The 19778-nt window shown below is 55.5% G+C and overlaps 6 protein-coding genes across 6 annotated transcripts; 2 read left to right on the forward strand and 4 right to left on the reverse strand.

Annotated features, from left to right (window-relative positions):
* Positions 1-182: 182 nt before the first annotated feature.
* On the reverse strand, positions 183-1865 carry LMH87_009633 (uncharacterized protein; the record flags this gene model as incomplete). Its single annotated transcript, XM_056196662.1, has 2 exons — positions 183-1766; positions 1854-1865. The coding sequence occupies 2 exons, from the start codon at positions 1863-1865 to the stop codon at positions 183-185; spliced, it is 1596 nt and encodes a 531-aa protein (XP_056053787.1).
* A 700-nt stretch (positions 1866-2565) lies between these two features.
* On the forward strand, positions 2566-4332 carry LMH87_009634 (uncharacterized protein; the record flags this gene model as incomplete). The annotated part of the gene is made up of 2 exons (XM_056196663.1): positions 2566-2625; positions 2686-4332. 2 exons carry the CDS (start codon positions 2566-2568, stop codon positions 4330-4332), a joined length of 1707 nt encoding a protein of 568 aa, XP_056053788.1.
* Positions 4333-6532: 2200 nt separating this feature from the next.
* Positions 6533-8587, forward strand: LMH87_009635 (uncharacterized protein; the record flags this gene model as incomplete). The annotated part of the gene is made up of 3 exons (XM_056196664.1): positions 6533-7109; positions 7173-7997; positions 8046-8587. The coding sequence occupies 3 exons, from the start codon at positions 6533-6535 to the stop codon at positions 8585-8587; spliced, it is 1944 nt and encodes a 647-aa protein (XP_056053789.1).
* An 894-nt stretch (positions 8588-9481) lies between these two features.
* On the reverse strand, positions 9482-12968 carry LMH87_009636 (uncharacterized protein; the record flags this gene model as incomplete). Its single annotated transcript, XM_056196665.1, has 2 exons — positions 9482-12264; positions 12317-12968. 2 exons carry the CDS (start codon positions 12966-12968, stop codon positions 9482-9484), a joined length of 3435 nt encoding a protein of 1144 aa, XP_056053790.1.
* A 4562-nt stretch (positions 12969-17530) lies between these two features.
* LMH87_009637 (uncharacterized protein) lies at positions 17531-18753 on the reverse strand (the record flags this gene model as incomplete). The annotated part of the gene is made up of 2 exons (XM_056196666.1): positions 17531-18581; positions 18683-18753. The coding sequence occupies 2 exons, from the start codon at positions 18751-18753 to the stop codon at positions 17531-17533; spliced, it is 1122 nt and encodes a 373-aa protein (XP_056053791.1).
* Positions 18754-18817: 64 nt separating this feature from the next.
* On the reverse strand, positions 18818-19176 carry LMH87_009638 (uncharacterized protein; the record flags this gene model as incomplete). Its single annotated transcript, XM_056196667.1, has 2 exons — positions 18818-18919; positions 19024-19176. The coding sequence occupies 2 exons, from the start codon at positions 19174-19176 to the stop codon at positions 18818-18820; spliced, it is 255 nt and encodes an 84-aa protein (XP_056053792.1).
* Between the last annotated feature and the right edge of the window lie 602 nt (positions 19177-19778).

The raw sequence follows: 19778 nt of genomic DNA on the forward strand, positions 1-19778 counted from the left end.
CCATTTACATACACACACACACACACACACACACACACACACACACACACACACACACACACACACACACACACACACACACACAAAAATGAGCAATTTCTACTCTCGTTGCAGTTTATAGGCACAAATTTGAGCTATTTCTGCTCTCGTTGCAATTTATAAGCCAATTCCCTTCTAATTGTCTATTTTGTCCCATTTTGCTCCGCGTGGTATATCTCCTCGGCCGACTTGATGCAGTGCATGCTCGCCCCCAGCTTGTTGATCGTCTCCATCCACTCGTCGTACTCGTCCGAGTCGAGCACGATGCCGCCGCCGGCCTGCAGGTACGCCACGCCCTGCTTGTACAGCATGGTGCGCAGGGCGATGCACGTGTCCATGGCGCCCTCGACGGCGTTTCCGTCGGCGTCGACGCCGCCGTAGCCAAAGTAGCCGACGGCGCCGGCGTAGATGCCGCGCTTCTCCTTTTCCAGCTCGCCAATCAGCTCCATCGCGCGGACCTTGGGCGCGCCAGACACGGTGCCCGCGGGAAAGATGGAGCGAAAGGCGTCGAAGCGCGTCTGGCCCGGCCGCAGCACGCCCGAGACCTGGGAGACGAGGTGCTGCACGTGGCTAAACTTTTCGACGCCGAGCAGGCGGTCGACGCGGACCGTATAAGGGTCGCCGACGCGGTTGACATCGTTGCGGGCGAGGTCGACAAGCATGACGTGCTCGGCGCGGTCCTTGAGCGAGCTGCGCAGCTCGTCGGCGAGTGCGGCGTCCTCCTCGGGAGTGCGGCCGCGCTTGACGGTGCCGGCAATGGGGTGCGTGATGATGCGGCCGTCCTCGCTCTTGACGAGCAGCTCGGGCGAGGCGCCAATGATCTGAAAGTCCTGGCAGTCAATGTAGAAGAGGTACGGCGACGGGTTGACGGTGCGCAGGTGGCGGTAGATGTTGAAAGGGTGGAGGTCTGTCGGACGGGCGAAGCGCTGCGAGGGTACGGCCTGAAAGATGTCGCCCTTGTAGATGTGTTCCTTGAGCTTGGTAACGTGCGCCTCGTAGCCCTTTTGCCCAATGTTGGACTTGGCCTCGCGGCCGAGCTGCACGGGCCCTTGCGGCGGCATGGGCACCTCGGGCGCGTTGAGCACCTCGATGAGTTCGTCGATGGAGGCGGTGGCCGCCTTGTATGCCGTCTCGAGGGCTCCTGCGTCGCCGCTGCTCGCACCGGTCGGCACCTTGACGTAGCTAATGACCTTGATGACGCCGTAGAAGCGGTCAAAGGCGACAATGGTGTCAAAGAGCATAAACAGCGACTCGGGGATCTGCAGCACGTCCTCGAGCGGGCGCGCCGTCTTGGGCTCAAAGTACCGGATGCAGTCGTAGCCAATGTAGCCGATCGCGCCACCCGTCAGCGGCGGCAGCTGCAGGCCAGGGACGTGGGCGACGACGTGCTGCGCCAGCTCCGCCTCGAGCAGCGGCAGGGGGTCCGTCGCGGGGCCATGGCCGGGACCCGTGGTGACGATCTTGTGCGGGTTGGCGCCGACGAAGCTGTACCGGCCGACCTGCTCGGTCGCGGCGGATTCGAAGAGGAACGAGTACGGCGACGGGGACGAGGACGAGGACGAGGTTGTGGCGGCGGCGTGAGCCGAGACCTTGAGGTAGGCGGCCGAGGGGGTGATGAGGTCGGAGGAGATTTGTCGGTAGACGGGCACGAGGGTCGGCTTCAGGCCATCCTTGGCCGGCTTGCTGATGACGTCGCGGATGGCATCCAGCGTGGGCACAGTCGCTTTCTGAAAATTGTCGAGATGGCGGGGCATCGGTCAGGACAGGTTCAAATGCCGCCGATCACGGTGAGAGGACAGAGGGAGGAAACTTACAGCGCCAGCCATGGTGACGGGATGCTCTGCAGCGCAATTGATGGTTTGCAGGGCAGAAAAGTCAATGTGTAGAGGGTGTAGATCTGGAAGAGATGAGCCGTCAAGGCCGGTTTCAATGAGTCAAAGAATCGTTGCAGTTGGCTTGGTGGCGGCCAGGGACCATCGCTAGTGGCAGGTGCACCCCGCCAGTGCCGCCACTGCGATGGTACAGAGCGGTTATCGGAGCCTGAGCTCGCTGTACAGGGCAGTGCCGGGCGTCCAACTTGATACTGCACAGCGTGATTTTTTTTTTTGAAGAGCTTGATTTCAAGATTGATAAAAAAAGAACGTGATTCAGTCTCTCTATTTCACCCCTCACTTGGTGTCCGTGGCGGGAAAATCACCACCCCTGTTTCTCCAGGCACGCCGTTTGTCAAACATCGTTCCCCAGTACAGTGAGCCGGAGAGCTTCAGACCTTGACCACATTCTGCCTAAACACCACATGCTCGAAGGCCACCGCAGCAAGCAAACCTACCCATTGAGCTACTCCAAAAAACATTCTCATAGACTGATGAAGACAACTTTCAGCTGAATGAGCAATAAATTCGCAATGCACCGTTGCGCAGAGTAGCATCGTCTTCGCCACGAGAATAGAGGCGTGCACGCCAAGCTTGTTGGCAATGCTGCCTTGCTACACACAACTCCGGCTCCGAGGCTGCCAGTATCCTCAAAATGGAATCACCAGCCAAGAGGCCCCCAAGAAGAAAAGAGGGCCGCATCATCCTGCAATTTGTACGCATCCGCACCCGCACCGCCCCCCGCTCACGAACAACGCGTCTAACCAAGCCCAAGGACTACGACTGCTTCTACGCACAAGTAATCGAGAACAAGCACCCGCATCTTAAGAGCAAACCACTTGGCGTCCGGCAAAAGAACATTCTCGCAACATGCAACTACAACGCCCGCGCCAAGGGCGTCAAGAAGCTCATGCTCATTACGGAAGCCAGAAAAATCTGCCCCGAGCTCGTGCTCATGGATGGTGAGGATCTTTCGCCCTTTCGCGACATGAGCAAGACCCTATACGGGTTCCTCAAGTCACATTCCTGGAATGGAAAGGTTGAGAGGCTTGGGTTTGACGAGGTGTTTATGGATGTCAGCGACATTGTAGACTACAACTTTTCTTGTCTCACCAAGGGCGCGCTGGCGCAGTCCTTCTTCCAGCTCTCGAAAAGTGACCCCGAGATCGGCTTTTCGTGCGACTTGACCAGGGTTGCGGGACCAGTCCTTGGACTGCAAATCTCAGCCACAGAGGTAGAGAACACGACAATGCTTCGCCTGGTTCTTGGCTCGCACCTGGCCATGTACCTACGTGGCAAAATTGAATCAGACTTTGGCTACACATCTACCTGCGGCGTCGCTACCAACAAGGTCCTCAGCAAGCTATGTGGCGGCAAACATAAACCTAAAAACCAGACGACCTTGCTCGCCTGGACCGATGACGATGTCATGGCCTTTATGGACACGCATATTTTACGCAACGTGCCTGGTGTTGGTTTCAAGATGGCGCACCTCATCGAGTCTGTCGTTACTGGCGTGGAAAACGACTCTGATTCGCACAGCTTCAAGTCACTCGTCACTGTGAGAGAAGCCCGTCTGCATCCTAACATTTCGCCGGCGTACTTGGAAAAACTTCTGGCAGGCCCGGGTGCGGAGCGGGGAGTCGGCGCGCGCATATGGGGACTACTTCACGGCGTAGATGCGACAGAGGTAAAAGAAGGCACAGATATACCCTCTCAGCTGAGCATCGAAGACACGTACAAGGGATTAGAGACAATGGCGCAAATCACGGAAGAACTATTTAAGCTGTCATGCTCCCTGGTCCGACGGATGCGTATTGATCTTGTCAGCCCAGATGTCAATGCCGACGAGCCTCTTGCGCAGAGATGGATGGCTCGGCCGCGCACTCTGCGGCTTTCTATCCGCTCCTGGCCAAAAGCCGGATCAGGCCAAGAGCGCAGTTTCAGCCGGACTTCCAGGTCGGCGCCACTGCCCAGCTTCATCTTCGACCTCGTGGCCGGCACCGAAGAGATTTCGGAGCGCCTTGTCTCGGAGGCGCTTCTGCCACTGCTACGCCGCCTCGGTGCGGAAAAAGGCGGCAGCGCGTGGAATCTGCAGCTGGTTAACATTTGCGTGGCAAACATGGCTGCAGGGGCGGCAGAGGACAAGCACGGGGCAGGCCGGGACATTGCAAACATGTTCAAGAGGCAAGACGAGGTCCTACGGCCGTGGCGAGTGACGGGGCAAGCCGATGAAGAAGGCGTGCAAGACGAGCAAGACAGTATGCCGGAGCTGGACGACGAGTTTGATGGGCTGGACGCAGATGGCTCTTGGAGCGGCGCGACGGGCGACCAGTGCAGCATCTGCGGCCTCCCAATCCCGACGTTTGCCGCATCGGCACATTTCCGTTACCACGAGATGGACAGCAAGATGGCCTCATGAGAGCGGAATATGGCCATTCTATTTTGAGAGACATATATAAAGGAGCTGCAGGACAAGGGCCGGCGGCGTGGCCACGTGTGAGCGGGCTCTTGCGGGAGTCTAGTCTACGGGCCGTATAGGTGGGCGGGCCAAACGGACTTGTGTCCTACTTCCTACTTGAGAAAGCAACGTTGAAACGCAAACGGATTGCAAATACGGCCTCTGCCCATTCGGCCCCCTCTCTCACTCCGGGCGTGCCATAGGTTAAAGAGGGTGGATTGCAACGGGCTGGGCCAGCGCCACGTCTCTTGGGGGCCCGGCCGTGTGTCGCAGCCGGTGAAAAAGGATGCAGTCTTTTGGGGTTACACAAGGAGTGACTGGGCCTCTTTGCGGCGTTTTGCTTCAGCTGCGGTGCTAGGCATGTCCTGGCTCGCTTGCTGCAACATTTTTATTGCGTCTTTTGCCGGGGATGGCGGCGTAAAAATCATCGATGGCTCATGGCGGCTGATTGTCGAGATATACAAGCCCGACATGTGCACCATGTGATTTATGGGGGAGCTGAGATGTCTAGGTACGATTGAACCGACCTGCTGGAATCTGAAGTGACTCTTTTCTCGGTCTCGCGCGTTGTATCAATCGCCCAGTGTCTGGGCTGGGCACATGGCTACCTACCTACCTAGGCATGGCTGCCATCGGGAGGCTCGCCGCGGCCGACCACATGACCAACACGGGTGCAGGCTTGGGCGGGAAGCGTATAGTCTAGCAGGGAGGAGAGACATCTGGCATGCGAAGTGCGATGGTCTCTGCAGTACCAGTATGCGGCAAAAAAAGTGTGGCGTTGCAAACGCACAACCAGCCCATCTACCGCAACCTGCTGTTTGCATACCCGGCAGGCAACGTCAGGTATCAAGCCTCCCCCCTTGAGAAGCACGTCTCCTCAAAACGTTGCCGAGAGGGAGAGGCTTGGTTTATTTTCGCCGCCATTGAGCTACCTACCTAGGTACCTACCTACCTAATAAATCTGGCGTCCCGTCTGCGGCCGTGGGGTTGCAAACGAGGGGCAATGACGTTGTTACGCAGCCTCCCGTCATATCTACTCGTACCTTGTTAGCAGCCGGCACGGGCTGCCAATTTCCGCTCAACGCGTTTGACCTGCCTGTCTGTCTGCCTGCCTGCCTGCCTGCCTGTCTGCCTGCAAAACAAGGTACCCTTTTCCCTGTACTATTTGTTTCGGCACATACCTCGCCTTGTCTCTCGGTTATGCTGCATAGGGCCGAAGCAAAGACGTGCTGTTACTCGCACGCTTCGCTTTCTATTCCTCTGCCCTTCCCGTTGAAACGGGCAGCCCAGTCCATGCTCCCCCAATGGCCCCCCCAATGCCCGTCCCCGTCCTCGTTCGGGGCAGATTGCTTTCTACGCCATGAGACAAATAGACGGGCTGTCATAGGCAGCGGCTAGAGCTTACCGGTTTCCTCCCAGATCGGGCTGGCGGCACAGTCCATATAGAGGTATAATGGCGTATCGTTCTAGAAAAAGGACCAGCACTCGCTCGCTTCAGAAACCGTTGCACCTCCTCTACTTATTCTCCAGCCCATTCAGTTCATCCCATGGTGCAACCGTCCTTCTTTTCTGGGCACCTAACCTGCCACTCGTGCTGCCAGCTGCCGTGACACTTGGCAATCACTCTTGTGGCAGGTGGCAGGCACCTTTCGCCCAACGCCTCAACACCTGGCCGGCCAGGACTCGTTTCTCTTTCTCTTCACTTTGATCCGTCTGCTGGGCCGTCTTTTGTTCTCGCCAAGAATTCACGCCGTCTTGCTGTTCCTTTCTCTTCTTCTTCGCATCAGCTCTGGCATTCACTTCGCCTTGCCTCCGCATCGCCCTCCCAGCCAGTTATTTGCATGCCTCGTGTATCGTCACTTCGTCACACACAGCGCCTACCAGTCACACATAGTTTCATCAGCTGCCCAAATCGCTGTTTAAACCTTGAGATAACCCCCTTGTGCGAGATTAAATCGTTCGGCCTATTTAGTTCGAACCATTCTGCCTCTTTCCGGGCCGCGAAGCCTTGCACTTACAACATCTGCAAACACCATCCCGACAGTCTCCCTCGCCTGCTGTTTGCACTTGACGGCTCTCCCAAACTCGCCCGGCACCCGAACATTGGTGCCACCACTCCATCTGCTGTTGAGCTAGATTTTAATCTACATCGAAAGACAGAATGCCACGTGGAGGGCGAGGAGGCAACGCCCCTCCCAGGCGCATGGTTGACCTTACCGGCATCATTTCCAGTACCGAAAGGTCAGACCTGATTATTCTCGTCACGGCCATTACTGAAAAGATGTATCGAGACATCAACGGCCTCTTTGATTCGCCCCCGATTCCATACATGGAAGGTGAAGGTCGGGACCGAAACTGGCTGGCTCTGGCTCTCCGTGAGCAGCAGAGCAGCGACAAGGAAAATGCGGTGCCCCCCAAGACTTTTGCAAACAGACCCGTCGGGTCTGCAGTAAGGAAGCCTTCTCTACATGAAGAAGAGGACGACGAGACTCCGCCACAGTTGCAAGAGCTAAGAAGAGAGGCCGTTGCATTCTTCCGCAAGTGGCAGTCTTCTCTCCTTCAGCGTGTGAAAGAACTGGCCGTGACAACCGTTGAAGAAGACGTTGCCTCTCGCGGTCGAGGAAGAGGTTCGCGAGGTGCACCACGCGGCCGTGCAGAACGTGGAGGACGAGGAGGACGTGTACGAGGAGGAAGGCCCAACGGTCGTGGAGGCATCCCTACCACCGTTGTACCAAATGGTAACAGCTCCGCCTGCTCAGCACACGCCGTGTTTGAGCCTCAACTGACCTGCGGGATCATAGGGTTGCCTCGAACGCCATCCGAACATGTCGACCCCATTCTCGTTCGGCTTTATCCCGCCATTCCGAATAATCTATGGCCGCTACCCTTTGAAAGACGGAAACTGCTACTGCATATCATGCTCCTCGTTGTGTTATCGCTTCACGACTACAATGCCAACGCGCGATTGCTTCTCGTCAATTTAACTTCATCCTTGAACCTGCCCATCAAAATACACAACCAGGACGAAGTGCGAATTGCCAAAGGTCTGGCAGCCGCCGCCATCGAAATAAGTCCGGAAAAAGCGGCAGCACAAAAGGAAGAAAATAAACTTACCAAAAGATGGAAGTTTAGCCTTGGTGGGGCGAGCATGGGCGGCAATGGCCTCGCCAGAGCCCTTGTCGGCGTTGGTGTTGGCTCCGAGGGTAGTGGCCTGACAACATCGGCCGCTGCAGGTCTCTTGGGAATCATGTCCGAAAACGGCTTGCTAATGGGCTCGCTGTTTGGTATGAACCCCGCCAAGCCAGTCGAAAAGATGGTCGAAGGTTTCTTGCGCGAGGTTCAGGACTTTTCGTTCCTGTCCATCACGGAAACTGGAGATGCCGGCTACATGGACCCTAGACAGTCACTGCCCCGGGAGCGGCGACTGCGAATCGTCATTGCGCTGGGGGGCTTCATGCTCAAGGGCGATGCGGTTACGACGCCATGGAGCTCTCTAGGCCGACAGGCGGAAGTGTACGTGCTGCAGTGGGAGCTCGCCGCTGTTGCGAGCCTTGGTAATGCCCTCGAGACTGTTATTGGCAGTGGTGCGTGGCTCGCTGCCAGGGAACAGATACAAAAGGACTCAAGTAGGTTTGTACCTTTTCAAAACGTGGCATATCCTTACGGTACTACAGTCTTCCACTGTTTACTGAACTCGAAGTGGCCCGAGCCGTTGCTCAAAATCAGCAAGATTATTGACAACCCCTGGAGTGTCGGCATGGTGCGTGCCGAAAAGGTTGGGACTATTCTTGCTGATGCCATTATGCGCCACAAGTTCCACGGAGAGCGCGCAGTATCTCTTGTCGGCTATAGCCTTGCCGCAAGGGCGATATATGCGTGTCTCATGGTTCTTGCCGAGCGTCGTCAGTTTGGCCTGGTTGATTCCGTCGTCATGATGGGTACCCCTGCACCGTCAGATAGCAAGGTATGGATCACTCTGAAGAGTGTAGTTTCGGGTCGTCTGATCAACGCATACACGGAACAAGACTACCTTCTTGGGTTCCTCTATCGCACGTCAAACACCCATTCCGGCATTGCGGGACTGCAGGAGATTCAAGGCGCAGGTGGTGTCGAGAACCACCACGTCAAGCATTTGCCAAACGGTCATTTGTCGTACCAGAACTTGGCTGCCCAGATTCTGAAGGACGTTCGATGGGAGCACGACTCGTTTACCTAATGTCAAGGAGAAAGTCGGGCTGAATGGGAGGAATTGGCTGAGAGAAAGCAATTGGGCTACAGAGAGTTAGACCGAGGAAAGGAGGTGGTGGAGGAAAGGAGTGAACCGAGGAGAACATACCATTATACCCGCTCGAAGCAAAAATTGCTGCATTCATCTTGTTAAGACTTGAGATTGATTTGCTTCCAGCACCCTGTCTTTTTTTGTTTTGTTTTTATACGTGGTGCGCCACTTGTTGATGCCTTCATGATGCCGTCTGCTACCCTGTCGGCTGTCACCTCTCCAGTTTCGCTATTTAGCTTGCCAATGAATAAGATTTGTTACCTTTCAGCACGTTTTCTCTAGACGAAGCCAAAGAAAAGGTGTCATGAATTGTTTTTCAAGACTCGGATCGATGTCCATGGGCTACTAGCAGCACCTTGTGCTATATTGTGACTTGAGTTTTAGACTGGGCGGAAATACACCAACAAAGGTCACGCATGTGCATCATATGCCAACGAGTCAGTACCCTTTGCTTTCAACAGCCCAAAAAAAACGGAATATCGATTTTTCTCTGTATCTGACGGGTGCTGTTTCACCCACATGTCCAAATTTTTCTACCGTGACAACACATGTCGACTTGTCGCAGATACCGTAAATGATGAATGAAAAATAACAACAGCAACACATCCAGAGGAAATAGAGCATACAAGAAGAAACAGCACACAGGAAGAAGAAATGATGGCAAACTTTTTGACCTCCCCCTTGGTAAAATAATATACAGTAGTTTTTGCTTGCACCCCAGATGCCTCGGATATATGGGACCCCGTTAAACCTCCGAGAGAAAAATGTTTGCTTTGTTCACGTGTTCAAAGTATACAACGAAGAAAAGATAAAGGTGTCGCGTAGTACTGTTCAAGGCGGCGGCGTGGTGCCCAGCATGCTGGCGACTTGCTTTCGGACAAGACCGCGAGAACCACGTTGCTCCACCCGAGGCACACCTTGAATGGCCCGCGGCTCTCGCATCAGAGTGCGATCCAGGCGGGCCGGCACTCGCGTGACAACTGAGCGATACTCCCCAGTAAAGTTGCCCTTTGGCACTGGCACCGCAGCGGTCCGCCAGATGTGGTCGGACGCATCGCTGAGATAGCTTGGTGGCTTGCCGGAGCCGCGTGGCGGCGCAAGGCCAAAAGCGTTGGCGGACGCACCGTGGGATACACGAATTGACGAAAGACGCGAGAGAGTCGACAGGCCAGACGAAAGACCGGGACGACCACGCGCCTTCTTGGCCATGATGACCTCGTCAAACAGTCGAATCGACGGCTCAGTCGGCGCCGTCAGCTCTCGTTCGTGGATAAACTCGTTGAATAGCTGCGTGTCGCGCATCATAACGGCATATTCTTGCTGCTCATGTGGGAGACTCTTAATGAAACCATCCATGTCAAAAGCGTAAATCTGTCCGTTGGAGCGCTGTTGTTTCGATGGGCGGCCTAGCTGCTTGCGATATGTGTAGAGCAAGCTGGCCTGGCAGCGAACAAAGGCGGCGCGAACACGGTCTGGGTGGAACGCCTGAGGGCAGACGAGCGAAGCGACGCCCAAACAGCGACCATGCGAGACCGTCTTGCATGCGGAGCAGTGATACATGCCCTCAGCATCTGCCCTTTCAGCGCAAATAGTGCATGTCGAATTAGCATCTTTGCGGTCCAGGTTGAAGCAGTGACCTTCGACCCATACCGTCGTTTCGGTGTTGCGCACAGGCTGGATTTGCATGCTGGGCATAATGGTGGATGCCGCCAAAGTAGACTGTGCGTACGTTGACGGTGCATAGCCGCCTCCGCCGCCACCGTACCCAGTCGCCTGGGAATCAATGGAAATTCCCGAAATGCTGAGGTTCGCCTGATGGCCATTGAGGAAGGGAAGACTGGGCCGATGCATTGGCTGGAACTTATCCATGCCAAATGAAGAGCTGCGGCGCATCTTTTCTTCACCAAAGTGACCAGAGCGCTTCTCTCGCAGGGTTGCTGTCAACGCGAACCCAGAATCGCTTCTAGAGATTGGTGTCGTCGGAGTCGATGGGATTGGGGGAAAGTGGGTAGAATCGGGTGACACCGAAGATTTGGGGCTCGTCCTGCTCGACTTGCTGGTTCCAGGGCGGTCCGATTTGCCGTTGTCGGTAACGGCCTCTGTGAAGGCATTGAACACGGGAGGTTGCAGAGCAGATGCAGCCAGGGGCCCATCGAAGCTCGACGAATTTTGCGACACCCACTTGCCCAGCGTGCTCTCGCTAGCTCTCGAGTTGAAGATGGACCCATTCTCGGTCGAGAAGGCATCATAAGGGAATGACTCAACGGCGTATGGTGGTGGCCCTTCAACGACGCCGTAACGGATTCGATGAGGCGCAGCGACCTGAAGAAGCGACATGAGCTTTCGCCTTTGCTGGCGAGGCAGTCGGTGGGGCTGCGATGTTGCATCAATGGTATCCTTGTCAAGGTCGACCAGGACGTAGTCATCGTCAGGCAGATCAATGCGATCGTATCGTCGCTCGACACCAACAATGTAAGGACAAGGAGCCTCGAGAGCAGATATCAGTCTGGCGGGAAGAATGGGAATGAAAATGCTGGCCCACTTCAGAGGGTACAGCAGGTTGGCCAACGCGTGGCAAGCCAGATGGAGCATGCTGGTGTGTGAGGAAAGGAAAATGATGCGAGATTCAGACATGGCGTATTCATAGAGAGCAACAATGTTCTCCAGCGACAAGCACCGAAACAGGGCGTACAGGTCAATGGTTCGGGAGCCGGGGATCTCGTTGGTGGCCTCCTTGCGAGCATAAAGCTTCAGCTCTCGGATGCCCATTTCGACCTGAGTTTTGGACCCAAGCGGACTAAACGCCTCTGTACACAAGTTGACGACATAACGCTCGAGCGGCTGCCAGCGGCCGACTCTGGGCGAGCTTGGTGGTATCCGGAGAACAGCTCCATCGGTCATGGGAACGACAATGGCCTTGAGCCATTCCTTCCAGAACGACATGTTGGCAGCGTCTTTACCTAAAACACCATAGGCGCGAGGAACCCACAGTCCACTTTCACCAGCGGTAAGTCCTTCAATCTTGGATGCAGCTCCATGGCGAAGTGGACGCAGCATGTCCGTCATGAGCGCAATCTTTTCTTCGACGGTGCTGATTTCGTCTTCAAGCCTATCGCGAGCGGCAGACCCGGAGGGTATCGTAGGCAGCTTGGAAAGCAGTTGTGAAAGGTGCGTCCGCTCGCCGGCCAACCGGATGCCCAAGCTCGCGGCGAGCTCGCGCTCTTCATTTGACATGTGGCTCTGGCGCCACTGCTCGCATTTTATTTCTACCTCATCAGCAACGTCGGCAGACAAGGCTGTCCATATGATGATGGAGATGCCATATAATTTGCTGTTATCTTCAGATGTCATGGTAAAACCATGCCATGTCGAGCGCGGTCGTTCGTCCGAGGAAACAATCTGAATGTCGTTGGGGAAGGCGAACATTGGCACATAATCGGGAAATCGGCCCCGTCGTGGGACCTCCTCGGTAGCACTCTTGGGGGGATATCGGTCCAACAGGACAGGTTCGAAGCGACGCTTGAGCGGGTGCATGTCCGGGTCGGCATTGAGCGGCTCGGGAGGGGGAATTACTGAATTGTAGTTGCTGAGGCGTTTCGCGGTGCGGACAGAGGCTATCGACACGTTAGTGACATTGTTGAGCACGCGACAAGGAAGAAGACGAACCAGCTCCATTCATGCTGCTGCTCTTGTGGATGTTTCCCTGCCGTTTTGTGCTGCTCATTTCTCGAAAGCTAATCTTTCGGCGAATACTGCCTTTTAGACTGCGCAGCGGACTCATTCGGCCGCTAGGAACTTCATCGGCTTTAATGCGCTCCGCACGAGGGTTGACCATGGGAGCTCTTGCCTGGACCCTGGCACCAGCTGTGAATGAGAGATCCTCGAGAAAGTTCTCTCGTTCAGCAGCGAATTTGAGCAAGGCTCTGTCAAAGTCGACATCGCCCATGCGAGCACCAGGCGGCAGGCCGTCCTCGGGAGGAGCACCATTGGAGCCATTTGCAGCAGGAGGCAATTTACTGCTAGGACGAATGGTTGCACTGCTTCGGTTGCTGCGGGTGCTCTCGAGGTCATCGAGAGTACTTGTCGTGGAATGGGCGTCGAAGGATATTTTGGAGAGGCGGTTGGCCGAGTTCTGGCGTGAGTGGCGGGCGGCATTGGCCCGATGCTGGCCGTTGACGATTACGCCATTATCAGGCTCACCGTCTTCGGCGATGGTGTCGTCAACCGGCACTACGGCCTGGGGGGCATCTTCGTAGGAGATTGATTCTACCCCGGCAATCCAGAAGTAGTGAGCCAGAGGAGCCGACGAGGAGTCCATTGCATGTCAGGTGTGTGGGGGCTGGAGGCTGTAGAGAGCAAAAAAACTGGCCGTTCGGCCGGTTGGCGCGAGTAGACGCGCTCCAACGAGAGGCAAGCTGTTGAGCGGCTTCTCGATGGTGAATCGTGGTTCGTCGAGACGGCGGATGAGGAGCTGAGAGAGGAAGACGGTCGCGGAAGCAGGTCGGGAAGGAAATGATGAGGTGAAAGTCTTGGTGGCCGACCAGCGGATGAGGGTGATATGGTGGAAAGCTGGGATGGAATGGATGGCGAGATTGAGGGCGGTGAGATGCAGCTCACGATTCTCTCGAGCCGGGACGAGTTTGTCGCTCGAAAGTGGTGGAAGCGAAATGGTTCGGCCTTGGTAGGAGCATGCAGGGCCAGGCCATCAGATGCAAGCTCGAAGGCTGAGAGGCGGGACAGGGGGAAGGGGCCCGAGGGGGAGGGGCGGACTAGAGGTTTCCAAGTTTCGTTTGAGTGGGCGGATGCGAGCTTAAACTTGACGGCGCGTCGTGGCTGCAACTAGAGCCTCGAGGCAGTGGTGGTCTTGCGAAGAGACGCCAGTAGAAGCGAGTCAAGCGGGTAGGACGAAGAAAAAGAAAAGAAAGACACAGAGTGTAGAGTTGAAAAGGTTGAGGCGGAAAAGCAGAGGCTTGTTGACATATGAGACGCGGGTGTTTGCAGCCAGCCACGGTCAGCTCGCTCCGGAGACTGGGAGCTGGGAGGACAGGACAAGTCAGGATCAACCAGCAGGTGCCTGAGAGATCGCAGACGTTCACTGGAGCTGAATCCTGGCGAACCCCTTTTGGCGACAGGCGGGTGAGCCGCTAGCGAGAAGCCTTGGTTGAGGCTTGCATTGACGTGGATGGTTGACTGAGACTGAGAAAGCGGTGGTGATGGTGATGGCGGTGCCGATCCGTGTCTGCTGGCTCTAATCTGTAGAGACTGGAGACTGGATACTGGCGATGCAGCAGCAGCAACGAGCGGCTTCATCAGTGGACAGCAGCATCTTGCGGAGCTGATTTACAGGCAGCCACAGGCGGCGTGGGGTGCTATTTCGGGCGTGATTAGTGAAAGGCTGGGCCTGTATTTTGAGAGTTGGGCCCTGATACCCCTGTAAGACGGCCTAAATACCTACCTTGGTACCTTACCAATTACCTACATCCGCTGGGCGCCACCAAGCCATTGGCCACCACCTGTAACTGCAAGTTCCTGCGCTAAAATGCAAGTCTGCACCCACTCGCTCCACCGCCTAGGTAGGTGACTGCTGGAGCCTGTCGGTGGGGGGCCGGCTCAGCGTCCTGCGATTCCCATCAATCCGCCAAAACCACCATCCCAACTTTACCCATTCCACCGCCCATGGACCATCATTCACCCAACTACTGGTCCGCCAGGGTCTTGGCTCCGGTCTGTTCTGGAGCCTCTGGGGCCTCTGGAGCTTTTCAGCATCCGACTTCCCAGCAGCACCGACGTCATTTCCGTCAATTGTTGCTGCGAGTCTTGATCCTTCTAGCGTGTTTGCCGAGGCATAGGTGCCATCCAACCGATAATGGTGTTGGGTATCGACGGCCGCCACATCAATAAGAACAAGACAATGCAACCGCCACGCGACGTGTCAATGAACGCAGGGCGCCACGCCTGCAGTCGTGCTGCAGTCGTCGTACTGGATAGTCCGGGATGGAGCACCATGCACACGCACACGCACGCAGCACGCCCAACCCACCACCAAACCGACGCCACAGATCCATCCCCAACCGACAGCCTGAGAGCAGAGCATTATCCGCCAATCCGACCAAGCTGAATTGTCTAGCTCGGGCCTCGGAAGACGAAATCAGTCCCAAGTTTCGACAAGTCCATACGTTTCTATTATCGTGGCTTCATGGCTACACGGCCAGCCGACAAAATTCCAGACAGCTGACAACTCAAGGCATCACAGGTTCGTCTCGTTCGGCGCCGACCTGCCTGCCCCAGAAGCAGGCTTTTCCTTAGCCCAGCATCCACCCATGCATCTGTCAGGGGTTTGCAGAGCCAGGTCCCCATGTCGCTAGCCGCCTGCCACCACTGCCAACACGCGTACCGTCAGTGGTCAGTGGCCAGGCTTGGTGCGCCGCTAGCAAAGTCAATTATCCTTTTACGGCTGGCTGGCTCCGTCGCTGACGCAGGAACAAGCCACGCGAGCCTGGCTTCCAGTTTCACATAAAACATCCCGATGCAACCCTGCAAAGCCGCGGCCGCAGCATGGCCTTGACACGATCGATTTTTTCCTTCTTTCCCGTCTTTGCTTTTGCGGTTTGTCTGGCATCTCTTCCAACACGACCCCATCTCGCGCAACAGAGAGAAACTCCTGCCCCGCATAGGTCGCTGCCATGCATTCAGCAACTGCTGATGACCTGGCCGAGCTAGTGACCGTCAACTAATAAACAGTTGGAAAGTTACTTGGCCGAGCTGCTTCGTTTAAAGCCTACTCCGGAATCCTCAATGGTCCTGGACGTAACTAGTGTCACGCCTGAAAGCTTCGGCCCGTAACATCGGATCAGATTGAGTCAAGGCGCGAGGCAACCGTCCCTGCCCCGAATCCTCTTCGCTATTTCAATTCTGAGCGACCCTGACGATCTTTCGTGTCGGACGACGCGTCTCGCTGACCCAGAAAAGGTCGACCCTTTATTTGGCCGGAGCAGATACACCATCCTCACCCACTAACTATTTGGCTGCTTGTACGGATATGGATACATGGATACAAGCCACCACTAGGCCAGCAAAGCTTCCCGTCTCTCCACTTGTCTGTTAATCTTTCGCTCCTGCTACTGGCTGGTTCAAGAACCCCAAAGGCTTCAACCCCAAACATTATGGAGCTTATGCTCTCTACGCAAGCCACGATGGAGCGGAATACGACACACGCGCACTACTGGCATGCCAACAACGGATACGGCAAAGAAGCGGAAGAAATACAATGCTGTGCGTAAAACGGCACAAGATAAGCTGCCCATTGTCAGCTCAATCTTTCGCCGAAAACTTGACCTATCATTTGATGCATTGATGCCGGCGCTCTGCCCGCTCTGTGTGCAATTGGCCGCTCCGCCTCTGGCGAGAGTTCATTGTAAAAAAATCGCCTATGCACTACGCTGCACCGGCACCGGGCTGCCTTGCATTGCAGCGACGCGCGACGTGTGGCTTACATGCACCGCGGTGAGTAAAAGCGAAGACAGTGATTAGAGAAGCAGGGAAGGTGAAGCGAGAACACTCAAATGGATCGTGCCATGGATTTCTTTCCCGCAATGAGGTCGCTGCCGAGGTTGGTGGCAGTGCGACCACTGGTCAGTTCCCCGATGGGGAGACACCGAGATTCGCTATCCCATCCCTGGTCGAGGCGCCGACTAACTGGATCAGGTCTGCCGTCGAGATGACGGAGCAGTGTACAAGGGAAATCCTTGCCATTGAAACCCCCATGTCCCTTATTTGAAATGACCTGTAGTGGTTCGGCGCAGCGGGCGCATCTACAATGCAAGGAGTGGAGACTTGCGACAAGGTACAACGAATTGAAGCCCCAAGTCGGTATAAGGCGATCGACAATTCGCTCTGCAATGAGGCAATCAAAAAATATGCACCATCACTCACCGCTGAAACACCGAGACTCAACTTCGTTACGCCCAACACTCTATTGGCTTTCTCTTAAGGCTCTGGCTGAGCTGAGTAACCGCTCTCCACACCAGCTTAAGTACAAGACCCTTGCACTTACATCGCGAGGCCATATTGCAATTCCAGCCTTAGCCACTTGACTGCTTGCCGAGGGAAAAAGTATACTCGAACAAACATTTTCTGCCCTCTTGTACACGACTGTATTTTCCCACATGGCTTTGCATTTAGTTTCTGCCAAGGATGCACAAGCAGAGCAAACACTTTTGTCCAATAACACGGCCCCTCGCGAGCTTGTGAAGATGAAAATGTGACAACCAACTCGCAGCGTCAATGCAGTCGGAATCGCTGCCAATATAGCTGTGCCACCCCGAAGGCTTGTCTGCACAAAGCAGCCCTCTATTGTTGTACAAGGCTGCTATGTTTCAGATCAAAATACATCATTATGCTGTGGTACATGAATATCTGATACTCAGTGGACGGCTGTACCAGCTACAGCCTCGAGTAATTTGCAATTTTCTTGTCTTTTCAAAGATAAAGCAGAGGCCCTTGCCAAAGCTACAAGGATGCCTGAGAGAAACCAGAATCTGCCTCTCCAACCGATTCCCAGAATCATTGGATAGTCCCAGACATGGCAGGTGCTTGTATGCTGGTGACATGAAAGTGGATAGCAATCAGCATTATATACCAGTATCGCCAGTTTTTCCTACAGTTGATATTAGGGGAGCACATTCCCACTCGGTTGTATCCTGCATCGTGATGGTTCCTTTACTGCGACCTCTTCGCAATATAGCATGGGTCCCTGACAAAAGTGCAAGGGTAACACGGGCCAAAACCCAATGTTCCGTAACCACTCCCGAGTAGTTCCGCGTGTTTATACATGAAAATAATCTTTGTTCATTTACATTCGTGCATGACGGCTACGACAACTCACCGCACGACCCGCGTGCCCAGCTTGCCCGTCGACAGGAACCCGCGATTGCCCATCTCCCCACGCCACCCGATGCCCAGCACGCCAAACAGAACCCTCGCGTCCGGCCCTCCGGCCTCGGCGGCCCTGGCCAGCACGTCCACGGCGTCCTCCTCGTCCGCGCCGCGCGCCACCTGCGCCGCGCGCGACAGTGCCTCGACCACGAAGCACACCTGCTCGACCTCGCCGGGGTGCAGCACGGGCTTGCTCGCCTCCGCGCGCGGCGGCGCCGTCGTCCAGTTGCAGTCGCGGTAGGCCAGGCCCGGCTCCAGCTCCATGACGACCCTGTCCAGCTGCATCGTGTCGTCGCTGCAGTTTTCCAGCTGCGCCTCCAGGATCCAGCGCCGCAGCGGCGAAGACGCGCCTCCCGCCCGCCTCTTGCCGCGCGGGGCGGCCGCCGGGGGATCCAGCACGCCGACCTTGGTGCGCACAATCAGCGACGCCTTGCAGATGAACTGGTACAGCTTCCGGAAGGTGCGCGTCCGGCCGCTGGTCTCGGTGGCCTCGTAGTAGCTCACCGTCACGGCAAGCACGTGATTCCCTTCCTCCTTGAGGTCAAACGAGACGACCTTTTGCAGGGTGCCGCCTGGCGCCAGATCCGCGACCGCGACCGCGCCGCCATCGGCGTCCGTATCAGCAGTGGTGGTGGTGGTGGCAGCGGGCCCGAGCTCGAGCCGCTGCGCCTTGCCCTGCCCGGGCGTCTTCATCTCGGCCTCGATGCGCACATCGCGAATTGTCTTTTTTGTCGTGTCGTCCGCGGTGAGGTCGTTGTTGGCGCACAAGGTACAGCTAAACGTCTCCCCGACGTACGCGGAGCCAAACGACACGGGCAGGTTGAGGATCGGGCTGAGCAGGAAGGGGGACGGGTTCGTCGTGGTTGCTGGCGCGGCGCTGGGGCGGTAGGCGAGCGATGCGGGCAGAGGAGGAGGAGAAGGCGAGGATGTAGTAGCGGTCGAGGCCTTGAAGGGCGGCTCAATCGGGTATTGCGACACGAGAGAGGGACATGATAGGCTGTTGTTGCGGAAGAGCAGTCATTGTTAGAGATGGTAGCTCCTTGCTGGGGGAGCGCGGGGAGCTTGGGATGTTCGTTGGCTCGGTGGCGCGAAACGTACCGTAGGACTTTGACGGATACGGAATGGGGTTCCTTGACGGGATCGTGGGATAGATATCTTTGGTGGCTCATGGCTGGGCTATGTTTTGGCGTCCTGCGCGGCGACCGTTGGCCTGCAGTTCTGTTTTGGGAAGGGTTAACGTCCAAGGATAACTTCTGTCTGGGGGAAGTTGAAGCTTCCAGGTCCCCAAGTGGGCCGTGGGAAGTGACGCAACAACGACTCCTCAAAGAGATGCCGCTGTAGCGACAAATCAAGTGTGTTAAAATAGATTGGAGAATGAAACTGTCGAGTATACAATGAAACAGTTCTGTTTGATGTTTTATTTCAATTGGAATCTGCACCATGGAAAGCTCTACCACGCCTGTGATGAAGCTAGTACATGACAACCCGGGACTTAAAGCCACTGCTCGCCGTCGTCGTCGGGAAGCTCTCCTGCTTGCCAAGAATGGATATATGGAGCATCGTAGTTGTTCTGCATATATCTTTAGGAGCATATCATACAAGGACCGGGTAAAACCGGGAAAAGGTTGCTTGTTTTTGCTTGGCACCGTGGACGTCAGATTCCGACAGGACCAGCCAGACTGGGCACCTTGGGCAGTTTATGATACTAAAGCTATCTGAACGCAATACGCGGGTGCCGGCTTTTTCGTTCACAACAGTGGGCAAGCTAGAATGGCTCCTAGAGTTTACAAATTGGATTAGCACAACGTCACACATGTCACCAGACGGGCCATCATGGGCATCGAGAATCTGCCAACATTAGCAAACACTGGCCACAAGACCGTTCGACCGATTGGATTGCTCGAGCTTTTTCAGCCTGTTCAAATTCAGCATCTCAAAAAAAAAAAACGGACAACGAAAAAGATATATCTGCAGCGCACTGTGCATAATTGGTATTAGTTTGTCCTCGCCACACACAAATTTTTAATACTTAGAATCATGGGCTCGCGGCTCGCGACGGTGGATATCTCTTTTTCTTCTTCTTTTCCTTGCCTCAAGAAGCATCAACAGCTGTTGAGCTCTGACCCTAGAGTCGATGGCACGCAATACCGCAGGTTCAAGTCAGTGAGCAAAAAAAGTATAAATCATTTACATA

The sequence above is a fragment of the Akanthomyces muscarius genome, chromosome 5 (assembly GCF_028009165.1).
Source record: "Akanthomyces muscarius strain Ve6 chromosome 5, whole genome shotgun sequence".
Classification (NCBI taxonomy): Eukaryota; Fungi; Ascomycota; class Sordariomycetes; order Hypocreales; family Cordycipitaceae; genus Akanthomyces; species Akanthomyces muscarius.